Here is a 15,400-nt window from a genome sequence, read left to right on the forward strand (position 1 = left end):
TTCCCGTCTCCTCCCGGAGAGGAGCACAGTTGAATGAAAAGCACACCAGCCTGTCCGCTACGCACTCGCAGCCCCCCCCCCCCAGTGAGCGGCAGAGAGACAGAGCAGCAGTCCTCATGAAAACTTCAGTCTATTGTTCTGGATAAGAGAACTCTTCATGTTGAGCACGACTCCAATGTTCTTTAATACAAAGAATGATAAGAACTGTTTTGGATGAGTATGGATCAGTAAATGAGATTCATGGGCCGTGGGGATCGGGAGGTGAGACGGAGACTGGGGGGGTTCTCATTATTTATTCACAGATTCTCTGGTCCTCAACCCCCCCAGGAATGAGGGGGGAACACTGTATACAAGATGTACAAAAAGCAACGCAAGAAAAAGTGGAGCTGGATGAGGCACGACAATGACGTGCTTCTGGCCTACAGCACGCATGCGCCGTGAAAACAACCTGCTCAATAGGAGCGAGGCTGAACCGAGTGGAGACACTCGCCAGAATTAACCGGACCGTACCGTACTACTCCTTACCAGACCAGACCGTACCGGACCCCTCAGTGGGAACGAGGTTATAGAGACCACCAAGATGTGGTCCAGACCCCCAAAGACCATCAAGACAAGGCTCAGACAGAGATAAAGGTATCGAGCTGCGAACAGTGCACCTCCACTCACCCAACTCGTTCATGGCGTGGCGGTGCTCTTCATCGAAGGAGAGCTTCATGAGGACACAGACTGCTGGACAGATCTGGTGCTCTACAGGAGACGGCACTGGAAAACGTAGCAAACGTGTGGTTACACAAGGACGACAGCAGAAGGCGCTGTTGAGCTGCTTCAGTGATGCTGACTCACTGGGGTTTTCCTCCTGGTCTACACCGCGCTCATGGTTCTCCTGCCAGCTCCAGCAGGCCTCACAGTAGTGGCGTACCTGCTCCAGCAGGTGCAGCACTCTTATCTCCCGGCGACCTCTCTTGTCGTCCGGCTGACTGTGCACGATGTTGTGCAGCGCTGCAGATGCCCTTGCTCGAGCCTCCTTACTTCCCCGAGAGTTACCTGCCACACCAAAAGCAGCAGGTGAGGTGTGCAGTGCTGCTCACAGGGCGTCCCGCTGGGAGTTGGAAGGCTCACCAAGCAGCAGGGAGTCCTTGTCGTTGCCGTGCAGCAGCTGGATGAGCAGAGGCAAGCAGCCAGACTGACGCATGGCAATGCAGGAATCCTGGGAGCTGGACATGGCGAGCAGCGTCCGCGACATGTCGTCCTTGTCGTGAGTCCCCAGCATGGATAGGAGACTGTACACCATCTCCACCTGGAGAAGCGACAGAGCCGACATCAGCACCAGATCCACATGGAAAGCAGTGACGGATGAAGGGGAAGAACCTTGGTTCCCAGGTGGCTGGTGATTCGCCGGGGGACAGAGTAACTCGTCTCACTCGCTGCGCCCTGGTCCAGTCGACTGCCACAACTCTGCAGGGAAACGTGACACAGATAAGAGAAGGGGAGCTGAATAATGACAACACGAAGCAGCAAACTCACCTGAGTCCCAGCAGGTAAACTCCCGTCACCTTGAGCTCCCTCAGCCTGCAAAAAACCAGAAAGGCTGGCCATCAGGTGTGAAGGTTAGTACAGGTGTGAGAGTCAACACAGGTGTGAGGGTCAATACAGGTGTGAGGTTTAATACAGGTGTGAGGGTCAATACAGGTGTGAGGGTCAACACAGGTGTGAGGGTCAACACAGGTGTGAGGGTCAATACAGGAGTGAGGGTCAACACAGGTGTGAGGGTCAATACAGGAGTGAGGGTCAGCACAGGTGTGAGGGTCAGCACAGGTGTGAGGGTTAGTACAAGTGTGAGGGTCAACACAGGTGTGAGGGTCAACACAGGTGTGAGGGTCAACATAGGTGTGAGGGTTAGTACAGGTGTGAGGGTCAACCCAGGTGTGAGGGTTAGTACAGGTGTGAGGGTCAATACAGGTGTGAGGGTCAACATAGGTGTGAGGGTTAGTACATCTGTGAGGGTCAACACAGGTGTGAGGGTTAGTACAGGTGTGAGGGGTAATACAGGTGTGAGGGTTAATACAGGTGAGAGGGTTAATACAGGTGAGAGGGTCAGCACAGGTGTGAGGGTTAGTACAGGTGTGAGGGTTAATACAGGTGTGAGGGTTAATACAGGTGAGAGGGTCAGCACAGGTGTGAGGATGAGCACAGGTGTGAGGGTCAACACAGGTGTGAGGGTCAACATAGGTGTGAGGGTTAGTACAGGTGTGAGGGTCAATACAGGTGTGAGGGTCAACATAGGTGTGAGGGTTAGTACATCTGTGAGGGTCAACACAGGTGTGAGGGTTAGTACAGGTGTGAGGGTTAATACAGGTGTAAGGGTTAATACAGGTGAGAGGGTCAGCACAGGTGTGAGGATGAGCACAGGTGTGAGGGTCAACACAGGAGTGAGGGTCAACATAGGTGTGAGGGTTAGTACAGGTGTGAGGGTCAACATAAGCATTAGGGTTAGTACAGGTGTGAGGGTTAATACAGGTGAGAGGGTCAACATAGGTGTGAGGGTTAGTACAGATGTGAGGGTCAACACAGGTGTGAGGGTTTGTACAGGTGTGAGGGTCAACATAAGCATTAGGGTTAATACAGGTGTGAGGGGTTAATACAGGTGTGAGGGTTAATACAGGTGTGAGGGTCAACACAGGTGTGAGGGTTAGTACAGGTGTGAGGGTCAACACAGGTGTGAGGGTCAACATAGGTGTGAGGGTTAGTACAGGTGTGAGGGTCAACACAGGTGTGAGGGTTAGCACAGGTGTGAGGGTCAACATAAGCATGAGGGTTAATACAGGTGCAGGTATTGACCTAGATGCTTATCTGGACAGAAAGAAACATGGATGCAAGTGTTAACACGGGTGTCTTCACAGATGAGCTTACCTGTATGTGTGCTCCAAGCCTCAAGATGTCCTTTTCAATCTGCTGAATGCGTGAAACACGGGCCTAGAAACACACAGGTGAGCGTGCACCTCTTAATGCACAAACACTTCCTGTCTGAACTCTGCAGACATTAAAGCCACGCCTCTAATGGGCGGAGCTCTAAACAAAGCCCCGCCTGTCCCTGAGCCAACCCCCCATAAAGCATGATGTGGCAGGTCAGACCCCACACGTTCCCTATACAGCCTGACTAAACAAGCAGTGGGAATGTGACTGAGGACAGGTGTGCTCCTACCTGAGCTCTCCTTTCCATCTCCTGACAGGAGCCCAGCTGTTCCTCCATGGCCGATCGGATCTGCCGGGCCTCAAACTCCAGCTGTCGCCGGCTCATGTCTGTCTGCAGAGTGAACTGGCACAAACATGACTGTCATAAACACTACAATACCCAGCATGCACTCTGCTTTTGAAGTGGATTTCTTTGCACAGTGCAGCTTAAGAACTGTGGAGTTTGTGAATGTTCCAGATGAGACACTTACGTTTTCTGTCAACGGCAGACTGTCGATTCGTTTGGTCAGATTCTGCAGCTGAGCGTAGTACCAGCCCTTCTCCTTCTCCTCCTTCTCCAGCTCAGCCAACAGAAGAGCCCTGTTCAAGATCAGCAGCCAATCAGTTTGCAGCTTTTCTACTGCAATAGAACCAAAACAGCGCCCAGTATCAGAGCTGTCAGAGGAGCCTGCCTAGGACCACAGACAGATGCTCTGTGCCTTCAGCACAACAGAGCAGGAATGATGAATGTCAGAAGAACCTTAGGTTCCTGGAGAAAGATGGTTCTAACCAAAACGTTCCCAGTATCCAGCCATCTGCGAGTCCTGTGAGCCCTGGTCTGCAGCGGTACCAGAGGTGGGCACTGAGACCGCATCGCGGCGCCTAACCCAACACACCTGCCCTGGGAGTTCTAACTGACTGGAAGCACCTGAGGCAGGTAATCCATGAGTGGGGTAAGGATACCTGGAAATCCTGCAAGCTCTGCTCAGTGCTCCAGCAGCGGTCACTGCAGAAACCACTTGAAGTCATCAGTTTAGAGTGGGAATGAAGGTCGACTCCTTCTGATCCAGACACTTCAAAAACTGGACTGTATAAGGACAGCTGGACTCTTCTGACATCAGCATCTGATGCTCCGTAACATCAGTGTCATCTCCATCTCTGCATAATTCATTGAAGCACGGCTTAAATCTTCATCTCTTCTACAGAATGATTGGACTCTTTTAAAAACAAATACAAGGCTTCTCTCTACATTATCAAACTCATAAGACTCGTTATGAAATATTCGGCTCTTTTCTGGACTTAATCATTGCATCAATAATATTATTTTATCTGTTGGAATTTCTCTGCAGTTTGGAAGAGTTGTAGAATCATCGTTGAATATATAACTAAATAGTGTTTCTGACTCGGTTTCCTTTTGGTTTTATAGATTATACTAATGGTTGTAGATAGTGTAGTTTTTATGCATTCACTGAGAGGGTTCCAGCTCAGCTGATGGTCTCTAGAACATCTCCAAGAACAGGATGGTCCCCTGTGGTCATGAAGGGATGGACATGATCAGCAACAACACTCAGGTAGACCATGATCAGTTGGTACTAAGGTGCCCCAACTGGGCCAAGAAAATATCCCACTCCATGACACCACCACCACCAGCCTGAAGCGCTGATATGAGGAGGGAGGGATCCATGCCTTCATGATTCTGACCCTACCATCTGAATGCAGCAGGAATGGAGACTCAGACCAGACGACGGTTTTCCATCTCCCATTGTCCAGTTTTGGTGAATTGTAGCCTCAGTTTCCTGTTCTTGGCTGACAGGAGTGGTACCTGGTGTGTTCTTCTGCTGCTGTAGTCCATCTGCATCAAGGCTGGAGGTGTTGTTCATTCAGAGATGTTCTCCTGCAGATGACGGTTGTAACCAGTGCTTATTGCACTTCCTGTTGTCTTTCTATCGGTGGAACCAGTCTGGTCATTCACCTCTGACATCAACAAGAACTGCTGCTATCTGGATATTTTCTCTTTTTCTGACCATTCTCTGTGAACCCTAAGAATGCTTGTGGGTGAAAATCCCAGCAGATTATCAGTTTCTGAAACCCTCAGACCAGCCTGTCTGACACCAACCACCACCTTCTATCCCTGTTCTGATGCTGGGCTTGAGCTGCAGCAGATCGTCTAGACCTCGTCTGCATGCTGCCCTGTGATTGGCTGGTTAGAAGGGTGCTTTAACCAGGAGTTGGACAGGTGTGGTTACTAAAGAGGTCAATGACTTCTTATTAATCCCTGGCCTGTCACTTCTACAGACTCCATGAAGGAACATAGAGCTGTTCTTGGTAAAGTCAGAGTAATTCTACATTTACAACATTTTCAGCTGAACTGGGTCTAAGTCTGGACTCATTACAACCTTATGAAAATCGTCCACTATGGAGCTGTTATCTTTGACGGAGTGTTCTAGTAAATGCTTAGGCTGATGTTGCACATTTGTCATTTTCCAACAGTAATAAAGGAACAATTATTCTGCTTCTGCTTTGGTGAACCTGTTTTCAATTCCTTTTGTTTTGTAAATCTTTTTCTTTGTCCAGTCTTCTCATCATCCGTAAGCTCAGTTTGTTTTTCTTAAATTTGTTTTCCAGACTGGACACCATCGTTCACTCTTATTCAGTCTGTTTTGATTAAAGGACTCTCATCTGTCCATCACAGGCTGGTCACGAACCACAGAAATCTAGATTTTCATATGGCACCAGCACCAACGAAGCTGTTTTGTGAGACTGTAATATCTCATTTTGCTGTAACAACAATTGTCTCGTCAATCGAGAGACGTTCTGCTGAGATTCCTGTCTGGAGCTGCTGAAAGAACGGCGACGTGCTGCGCTGCCAACTAGGGGTGTAACGGACCACGGATGATCCGTGATCCGTACGGATCAGAAGCCACAGTTCGGACACGGTTCGGACACGTGTGTACCGCGGACCACTCCGACCCCCACCCCCAGCGAGCGCACACACCTCGGGCTCTCATAATTTAAACCAATTGTCCGTTCACATCAATGAAATTCTGTCAAATTCCTGTAAATCCTCTTTGTTTTGACCAGCGCTGAAGTAACAGCTTCTCGGTTATTTCTTAAAGTCTGTTCCTGAATCTCCCGCTGCGTGTGGGCGGAGCTTTCAGAGCTTTTCCTGCATAGAGAATTTGGTGTCGGCCGCCACCAGCTCCTGGAAAAGGGGGGATGTGGCTGATTCTAGGAGCCCAGACTGAGAGAGAGTCCACGGAGACCCGAATGATGACAAAATGATACAACAGAAACAATTATTTCAGTAAACCAATAACCAATATATAATCGCAAATATTTAGATTTTAATGTCAACGTAACAATACTTAAATATTTTGTTTTGGAAACATCGTCTGCGGACCCCCCTCCTCTAAATTGAAAATGGTTCGGTCCGACTGGACTTTACTTCCACAGCTGTTTGTTACCGTCAGACCCACAGAGTTTAAGGGAGAGAAGACACGCTTTAAAATCAGGAGTTTAAACACCTGATTTAGAGGAGAACCTCCGTGAAAAAAGAAAAAAGGAGACAGTCTGTCTATTGCCGCGCGGAAAGGAGAGAGTGCTCGTAAACGGACAAGGGGGCGGGGCCATGAATTTGAGGGTTTCTTCTGAAGCTTTTGTATGGAGCTTCAAACTAGAATAATTAGTTGTTTTATTGTGTATCAATATACGGTTTGTTAGTGGGTCAATTAGTTACATTAGTTAACTAATGGCTCAATTAGTTACATTGAGCCATTTATGTTTCTTAATGAGGTGATCTAATAATAGTAAAATATGTAAATTGAAAGAATGTTCAATAACGTTTATGAAATAACCACAATAATAGTAAAATAAACTTGTTAAGGTATACAAATCTGAAGTCCCCACGAGACACCACCATCTTATTTTAAGCCAGGAAAAACCCTGCAGCTTCCGTCACAAACTTTACTCAACTTGACGCGGATGGATAGATATCAGGTTTATTTAATGTTAAGACCTGAATAAAAGCATCGGTACACGTTTACATTTCTGGATTCAAAGAATCTCCGAGTTTGGAGAAGCAGATGTCTATTTTAAAGCATTCTTTTCTCTCAGTTTTTGTAGATTTGGTCTCAAGACATGCAAATTTAGTCAGAAACTACATGTTTTAGTATTTTGTTTGTGTTCAAACTCTAAAGATATTCTGTTTAATAAATAGGTGTCAATGAGCAAACGTTTTAATGTTGCATATATAAATATTGTGTGTGGGAAGTACTTTATATTGATACTGAATATATGATTTGAAGCATTTCCAAAAATTAGCTTTCATATCGTTGTTGTCGTATTTTTTTTAACATTCAACTGATCCGAAAAATAATCCGAACCGTGACCTTAAAACCGTGACACGATCCGAACCATGAGTTTTGTGATCCGTTACACCCCTACTTCCAACCAGCAGTCAAGGTTTACTGGAAACATGGATTCAAGTGTGGCTAAAAGCAGCATGTTTGACTGCGTGGATGTTTCCTTACGGCCAAGCTGGTACATCTGGAGTTGTAGTACATCTACGACATCTGCACTCCCATCAGGTTTAATGCTAGTTCCTGAAGTTGTATTCCAGCTCTACCACCAACATCACAGCAAGTACTGCTGGAGTTTACCTCTCCTTCTCCAGCTCCTCCAGGCAGCGGTCGTGGTTGTCTCTGCCCGCTCTTCTGGTAAAGGCAGACGCAGGGGAAGGACCCGGAGCTCCAGCACTTCCTGTTGTGGGTCCGGAGGAGGCCGGCATGGGGAGAGGAGGCCGGGACCGGGACTTGAAGGCAGCAGGGTCCAGGCTGATCCCTGTGGAACAGCAGAGCTTTAGAGGCATCCAGGTCAAGCTCTCTGCCTTCGTAGGCCACGCTTACACTCACCTTTCAGCCTTTCTATCAGCTCCATCTGGGAGCCGCTCGCCTCCCCAGACTCGTCTTCGATGGAGCCCTGCAGCTGCTTCAGGACTTCCTGTTAGAGTCCAGAGAACGGCGTTACAATCCAGAACCTGACGGGACCACAAAGACACTCCAAAACTACAGAGAACGTGTCGACCAAACCTCACAACAATCAGACTGCAGCGCTCAAACATAATGCACACCAAACACCACAAGAGCGCTCCACAGAGGAACACAGGAAACAGGAAACAGGAAACAGACAGCCGGCGCTTCAGGAGAGATGGAGCTACGACCAATAACCATAACAACACAAAAGACCTGTAATACCACACAAACTAAGGAAGAGCTACACAACAGCAGCAACAGAGAAACAAGAGGAAGCCATGAAGACGAGCGGCCCTGACAGGCTTCCTCTGCAGCTTCACAAAGATCCTTGCACACACAGATGCGTCACCGCCAGCAGAAACAAGGAGCTCATTCTGCAGGAGAGCATGTGATTGGTGGAAAACCACATCTCTGCTCTGACACTCCTGCTCTTCTTCCTCACTGTTAGGACTCGTCCACCTTGTGTGAGTGGGTCTGAGGGGAGGGACGAACGACCCAATCCAGGGAAGCAATCGGAGATTGGTTGACAATTAAAAAAATTGTGGCTGCCCTTATGTGGTCTAGCAATTGCAGCTAGTTTTGGTAAAAAAAACAGAAGCTTGGTGAGCGTTTGCTCATCACACTATGATGACCTGCTATTGTGTCAAAGACAGAAAAACCCTCAAAGGTTGCTAAAGTACAGGACGACACCATCAACAAACCAGTTTATTGGAAACTCAATCAATAAAAGTCAGAGCTGGACTTTTAATTGTTGAACTAATGAGATGGCTGACTAGAAACGATAGGGAAAACAAATGGAACCAGACATACAGGTTAGACCGGGGGGGGGACTTTGGACTCGTCGGCCACAAAAGAATTGTGTTTGGTCAGATTAATATAACTTCAAGACAGACGTCTATAGGAGCAGAGCTGAGAACCAGAAGGTGTGGAGCAAGTACTGCAGTACTTACACCGCTAGGACAGAGCGCGATGCCGCTTGCTACTGCAAAAGGCGGAGCCACTTCCTACTGCGAGAGGCGGAGCCACTTCCTACTGCGGGAGGCGGAGCCTTTTCCTACTGCAAAAGACTGAGCCGCTTCCTACTGCGGGAGGCGGAGCCGCTTCCTACTGTGGGAGGCGGAGCCTTTTCCTACTGCAAAAGACTGAGCCGCTTCCTACTGCAAGAGGCGGGGCCACTTCCTACTGCGGGAGGTGGAGCCACTTCCTCCTGCGGGAGGCGGAGCCACTTCCTACTGCGGGAGGCGGAGCCTTTTCCTACTGCAAGAGGCGGAGCCGCTTCCTACTGCGGGAGGTGGAGCCACTTCCTCCTGCAAGAGGCGGGGCCACTTCCTACTGCGGGAGGCGGAGCCTCTTCCTCCTGCAAGAGGCGGGGCCACTTCCTACTGCGGGAGGCGGAGCCTCTTCCTCCTGCAAGAGGCGGAGCCACTTCCTACTGCAGGAGGCGGATCCTTTTTTTCTACTGCAGGAGGCGGAGCCTCTTCCTACTGTGTGAACGCCACTGGCTGGATGCATGCTCATAGAATAGAGCGCGTTCTTGAATGAAGGCCGTGTATGAATGCAGGATGAAACGAACGTTTCCACCCAAAACTTAAACTTGTGACTGACTCTCTGCACATGCTTACTCTCAAGTGCTGCACTGCTCTACTTTTCTCCTTCACTCCCCATCTCCGCCCCGCTCTATGAACTCCTCCCCCTTTTTTTCATGGACGTACTTGCATTAATCAATCGCGTGTTCACAACTTCTCTGAAATGAGCATCTGAATGGATGAGCTCGTTTCAGCGTTTCTATGACCGTTCTAAAGATTAGATTCATTAATGAAAGTCACATCTCTGTGCAAACAGGTACGAACAACTAAAACAAAAAAACTGATGAGTCGACAACAGATTAGTGTTGAGGATTTGTTCTAGTCGACAACAAACGAAATGTTCACATGGTTTGGACAGTGGTGTCTTCAGAGGGAAACATCTTCTTAAAGACAGTCTCCGATCAAAATGAGTTTATTCAATCAAGAGCAGACGAAACACAGTCTGAAAAGCTTGTAGTCGTTGTGGAGAGGCCACAGGCTCCCAGCTCCACTCCATTCTGATCATCCGAAACAGATCCATGACCGTCTTTGTTTTCCTGGTCTGAACTGGACTCTGGATCAGAACCAAACGGCTTAATAGGAACGATGTTGATCAGCGTTTTTGCTACACCGTTGTTAGCTTGGGGGTGTGAGGGGCTGCAAGCTAGTGGGAGAAAGCAAACAAAGGATGATGGGATGGCTTCCTCTGTGCCAACAGCCCCGCCCACGACTCAGAGGGGAATTCCTACCTACCGCTCTGCAGAAACCATGTCATAGAAAACCACTCAGGTTTCAGATTTTGTCTACAAACGGCTTCATCATCTTCATCATCATCATCATCACAAAGACACAGCTGGGAAGGCTGTGGAAACACGAGGAGACGACAGCAGGACTGCAACACCTTCTGTGCTGATCCTGGTCCTCCTACACCTTCAGCAGTTCTGCTCTGAATACTGTTACTACGCTGCACAGGATTTGTGCCGACATTCTCACTAGCAGAGAGCAAAAACAACCAGAACTTGTTAGAAAAACAACGTGGTTTTGTAGACGAGCCTCAGCTCTCTGGACCACATCAGCTGAAGAGCAGCTGATAACGCTCAACTTTTCTCGCAGGAATTCGTTTCATTCACGAGAACTTCCATGAAACTCAAAACTCAAACTAGATGATGACAAACGAGAAACTTCTGGAACGGCTCACGTCCTCGCCTGGAACGAACAACCTTCCTCCACGCCGCTGTATGGGGCGGAGCTCAGATCCAGAACCGCGGCCCGCTGAGCTCACCTTCATGTTTAAGGCCTCCGTCTCCAGCTTGGTCAGGTGGTTGGAGTTGTCCTGCAGCTCCTGTCTCAGGGTGGAGTTCTCCATCTTCAGCACCTCCACCTGCCTCAGCAGCTGGTCGTATGACACTGCTGCCATGCTGAGCGCTGGACACCTGACCTGGAACAGATCCAGCACGGGACACTGTAGTACTGACTTAGTACTACGTAGTACTGATTTAGTCCGGAGTAGTACTCATTTAGTACCACTGTCATGCTGATTTGACAGTTCTGATAGTGATATAATACTGATGTAGTTCTGCTGCAACACTGCTGTACTCAGCATTACTGCGATACTGTAGAACTGTTATAGTTTTTTGAAACACTGCTTAAATGCTCATGTAAATGAGCTGTAGAACTGTAACAGTACTATTGCAGTAATGTTTTTCTACTGCTGCAGGGCTCCTGTAGTATTGATGCAGTATTACTGCAGTACTTGTGTCTTACTGCAATCATACTGCTGTTTTATTGCCACTTCTAATACTGTGTAGTATTGATGTGATACTGCTGTCCTGTGGTCGTGCTTTGATACTGCCTAAGAACTATTAGTAGTAGTTTTTGTTTTTGCCTAGTACTGCTGAGGTGTTGTAATCCTGCTATAGCAGTCCCATAGTACCGCTGTAGTACTTCTGGACAGCACATCATCGATTGCTTCCAGTAGTTCAATGATTCAGCTGATGTCACATCTGATCAATAAAGGCAGTAAATGTCCTCCAGCGTCAGTCGGCCATTTTCTCTCATTCCTCCCATCATCTGATCCCCACCCCCATCCCCCCCACCCCCCCACACAATCCACCAGTCCTTCCCTCCTTCCACCACCCGCCCTTCCCTCCATCCCTCCATCCACGTCCTCCCGCCGGAACAAAAAGCCTGAATGCTTCGATTCAGCCGGGACCACGGGCAGTCTTCAGCGGACAATGAGACCCCCGACCCCCCCAGTAATCCATTCACCCCCCCGGTAGCACCGATGAACAAATGACGGATGGAGAACAGGAAACCATGATAAAGAAAGAGAAAATGGCAGCTCACCCCATGGCTGTCTCCTCCATCAGCCTCCTTTCTGTGTCTGACTGAGGAGTCAGCTGAGCAGCCAACAGCCAATCAAGACACAGATACAGAGGTGGGGGGGAGATGCCGCTGCTCCCAGAGTGCTTTGCAGCAGCACTGCAGAGATGACCAGATGATCGGGTTATTAAGTTACCAGACAGACGCGCACGTGCACACATGCACACACCACACACAGATTCAGACCATCAAAGAAACACACTCAAACACAATAAATACATAAACAAACAGACTCAAATACACACAAACATGCACACAACAACACAACACTAATAAACATTCTTGAACCATTAAACAAACACAAAGACCCAAACAAACCTGCATACACAGCAGGGGTGTGACAGTCGATTCAGTGATTACCTGATGAATTGATTTCTATTCCAGTTGTCATTATTGAATCGACCTCCACCACTAGAGGGCAGCATCATACTATTCTTAAGTCAATCAGAGTAATCTAGATCCATACATATGATAAAAGAACAGTTTTGATAAAATACCAGTTATTTTTGTGAACTCTTTTCCTATCCAGAAGGAAGACGCCAGGATCTCTGAGGCTCCGCCTTTTGCTGCTTGTGGGTGCCGTCCATTTTATGACATAATTCTAAAGCCGACATCGGCAGCATTTCACCCAAAAACAAATGTGAACTCTTGCAAAGATGGATGTACATATTGTGTATATAAAATGAAAGTGTTTTACTGATCACCGCCAGCTCTGTGGAGAAAGTGTGTCTTAGACTGGGGGCGGAGCTGATGCACAGACTCCTCCTGTAAGAGGCGGTTCTCACACTGTGACCTCACAACATGAGAACCTGCTGGTTTGCCTGGGTTGGGAGGGGTTGGTGCTGAGAGAGCAGGTTTGTAGAGGATTCCTCAGAAATGTGTGAGCGGATCCAAATACTGCTTTAGGGTTCTTTATAGAGAGGAATGAACATTATAATACACTTAAAACAAAATGTTGTTTTTTTCATGATATAGACTCATTAAAAATAGTTTCAAAATGAGATAAATTAATTATCTTGAAACTTCATTTGCACTGTTCAGTAGCAGGTATTTATCTCTGAGTCGCTCTGCTGGAAGTTTGGATCAAGATCAGCGAATCATCTAGTAAAAATAAATGAATAAGAGCACAGACAAAACTACAGTTCAAACAAACACCAACAAAAAAAACACAAATCCACCAACACAAACAAATACACAGACTCAGTGTTGATGCTGATTCGATGTGTGAGAAACTAGAAGCTATGGTCATTCATGGAGCAATAGATTTTCAGAACGTCTCTACAAACGTATTCACTCCGCTAACTAAGGCTAGCTTGCTTATTGCTGCAGTGGGGTTGCATCCGAATTAAATGTAATATTTGAATAAACCATCCACATTTTCAGCATCAGAACACAGTGGAGTCATAAATAAATGTTGTGAAATGTTCGCATTTATTCGATTTTCACATTGTGAAATGGGTGACGTCATATCCGGCGTTAAGAAAAACAAAAGAAAAGTAGCAAGCATCGAGTCTGTATTACCTTTAAAATCCAGGGCACTACATAGTTTCGCACTATATAGTTTTTTAGTAGTTAGGGGGAGAATTCAGACACAACCTTAGATTTCAACCAGAATACCATTGCTACTTATACCCACAATGCTTTGTGTGATGAACAATTAGTGAACAGTTACACAGCTTCATCTACCAGAGTCAATTAAAGGTTTGGGTTCAACATGTGACTGAGGTCATCAGGAATTCAACCGTCAACCCTTCAACTGGTCTACCAGCCAAGGAGAGTCTAGAAATGACCCCCCAGGCCCCCCAGGGGTGTCAAACATACAGGCTGCAGGCCGTATCCGGCCCAGTTATGAAGAAAATACTATATAAGATATATATATATACATAAGAATTTTCAAAAAAGAAAGTAAGTTTCTAGCCCATTCCTGTGGTGAGTTCTGGTTCTTTAAAGAAATGACCCTAATGCACAAATCCACCACTAGGGGAGCAAAGGAAACTGAAGAGATCAAGAAATAAACACAATGAAAAACAAACCAAGCTGAGTTTTGGCAGAAAGGGAGGTTAACACCAAAATGTTTGCAAGTTTAACCCTCTGGAACCTAAAGCCTAGAACTCTGTGTTTACTTTTGAATTTACCTCTGTATTTTCAATTTAACATTCTTATTTGGTCTCATTTTACTCAGCACAACTTCGCCTATGTGACATTTTATTTAGTCATTTTTCCATGTTCTATTCACACACTAGACATAAAATCATACAAAAACAGAAAATTCCGTCTGGGAAAATGGGATTCATTTTGCTGTGGAAAAAAATGTCTAAAACTGTTTTCACCACATAGAAAGAAAGTTTTAGGTGTAATTTTATAAAACTCCTTCTCTTCCAGTCTGATCATCAACAGCACAACTGAACTGGATAGCAGTATTTTTAACTTGTCCTGTCCAACAGGTGAGCAGACAGATCAGCTGTTGGACAGGTGTTACTGTTACATCAGGAGGTTATGTGTCTGCTGACACATAGGAGTATATCTGTGTAAACCTGCTTTAGAAATTCAGGGTGCACTTTATTTATATTGATCTTATGAGTATTCTTTTTTTATTATCTGTTTTGGACCGGACCAAAGAGAAGAAGAAAGTAAGAAAGAAGATTATTATATCACTGTCAGGTGTTAAGTGTTAGTCTAAAGGGGCGGGGCCTGTCCACAAAAAAACACGCCTGTTGGCTCCAAAGGTTTTCACATTCAGACATGTCAACATGTACACAATACAACTACAGTTCACACTTATGTACACATATGTAAAGCCTTTCATTCTGTCACTGTCAGTGCAAAGGTGAGATGACACCTGTGCTCAGGTAAGAGTTTCTGCTCTGCTGAGATGGATGATGATGTAATGTAAAAAGAGGGGGAGTGCCCAGACACCCCCTCACCAAGACAGGAGGACGGAGAGGGAAAGGTGTAGCCCATGAAACGAATATCAGAGCTTGGACGTCACCATGGTAACGGGGCTCAGACAGGAAAGGAGTTTGACGGGTAGGATCCAGTCCAGACGTGTTTTCCGTCTGTGATCGATATGAACGACATTAACGTGTCAGTGACCTGTTATCTCTTTAACATTAACACGTCAGTGACCTGTTATCTCTTTAACATGAACGACATTAACGTGTCAGTGACCCGTTATCTCCTTAACATAAACATGTCAGTGACCTGTCATCTCTTTAACATGAACCACATTAACATGTCAGTGACCTGTTTTCTCTTTAACATAAACATGTCAGTGACCTGTTATCTCTTTAACATAAACATGTCAGTGACCCGTCATCTCTTTAACATGAACCACATTAACACGTCAGTGACCTGTTATCTCTTTAACATAAACATGTCAGTGACCGGGCTGCACGGTGGCGCAGTGGTTAGCACTCTTGCCTCACAGCGAGAAGGCCCCGGTTCGAATCCCGGCTGGGACCTTTCTGTGTG

The 15,400-nt window shown here is 46.8% G+C and overlaps 1 protein-coding gene across 2 annotated transcripts in view; it reads right to left on the reverse strand.

Annotated features, from left to right (window-relative positions):
• Window positions 1–15,400, reverse strand: part of apc (APC regulator of WNT signaling pathway) — a 32,155-nt gene that overhangs the window by 14,266 nt on the left and 2,489 nt on the right. Inside the window, exons 1-12 of one of the 2 annotated variants that reach the window (XM_024261168.2) lie at window positions 11,894–12,033; window positions 10,830–10,985; window positions 7,863–7,950; window positions 7,611–7,791; window positions 3,444–3,552; window positions 3,203–3,316; window positions 2,911–2,973; window positions 1,525–1,569; window positions 1,369–1,455; window positions 1,120–1,297; window positions 844–1,044; window positions 667–762 (exon numbers count right to left, since the gene is read on the reverse strand). In XM_024261168.2, coding sequence (XP_024116936.1) covers window positions 667–762; window positions 844–1,044; window positions 1,120–1,297; window positions 1,369–1,455; window positions 1,525–1,569; window positions 2,911–2,973; window positions 3,203–3,316; window positions 3,444–3,552; window positions 7,611–7,791; window positions 7,863–7,950; window positions 10,830–10,964 — 1,297 coding nt within the window. In that variant the 5' untranslated portion in view covers window positions 10,965–10,985; window positions 11,894–12,033. Of the gene's footprint in view, window positions 1–666; window positions 763–843; window positions 1,045–1,119; window positions 1,298–1,368; window positions 1,456–1,524; window positions 1,570–2,910; window positions 2,974–3,202; window positions 3,317–3,443; window positions 3,553–7,610; window positions 7,792–7,862; window positions 7,951–10,829; window positions 10,986–11,893; window positions 12,034–15,400 lie in introns of those variants that run through there. The other variant, XM_024261167.2, reaches the window with a different exon arrangement.

This window comes from Oryzias melastigma, unplaced genomic scaffold (genome assembly GCF_002922805.2).
Source record: "Oryzias melastigma strain HK-1 unplaced genomic scaffold, ASM292280v2 sc00318, whole genome shotgun sequence".
Taxonomy (NCBI): domain Eukaryota; kingdom Metazoa; phylum Chordata; class Actinopteri; order Beloniformes; family Adrianichthyidae; genus Oryzias; species Oryzias melastigma.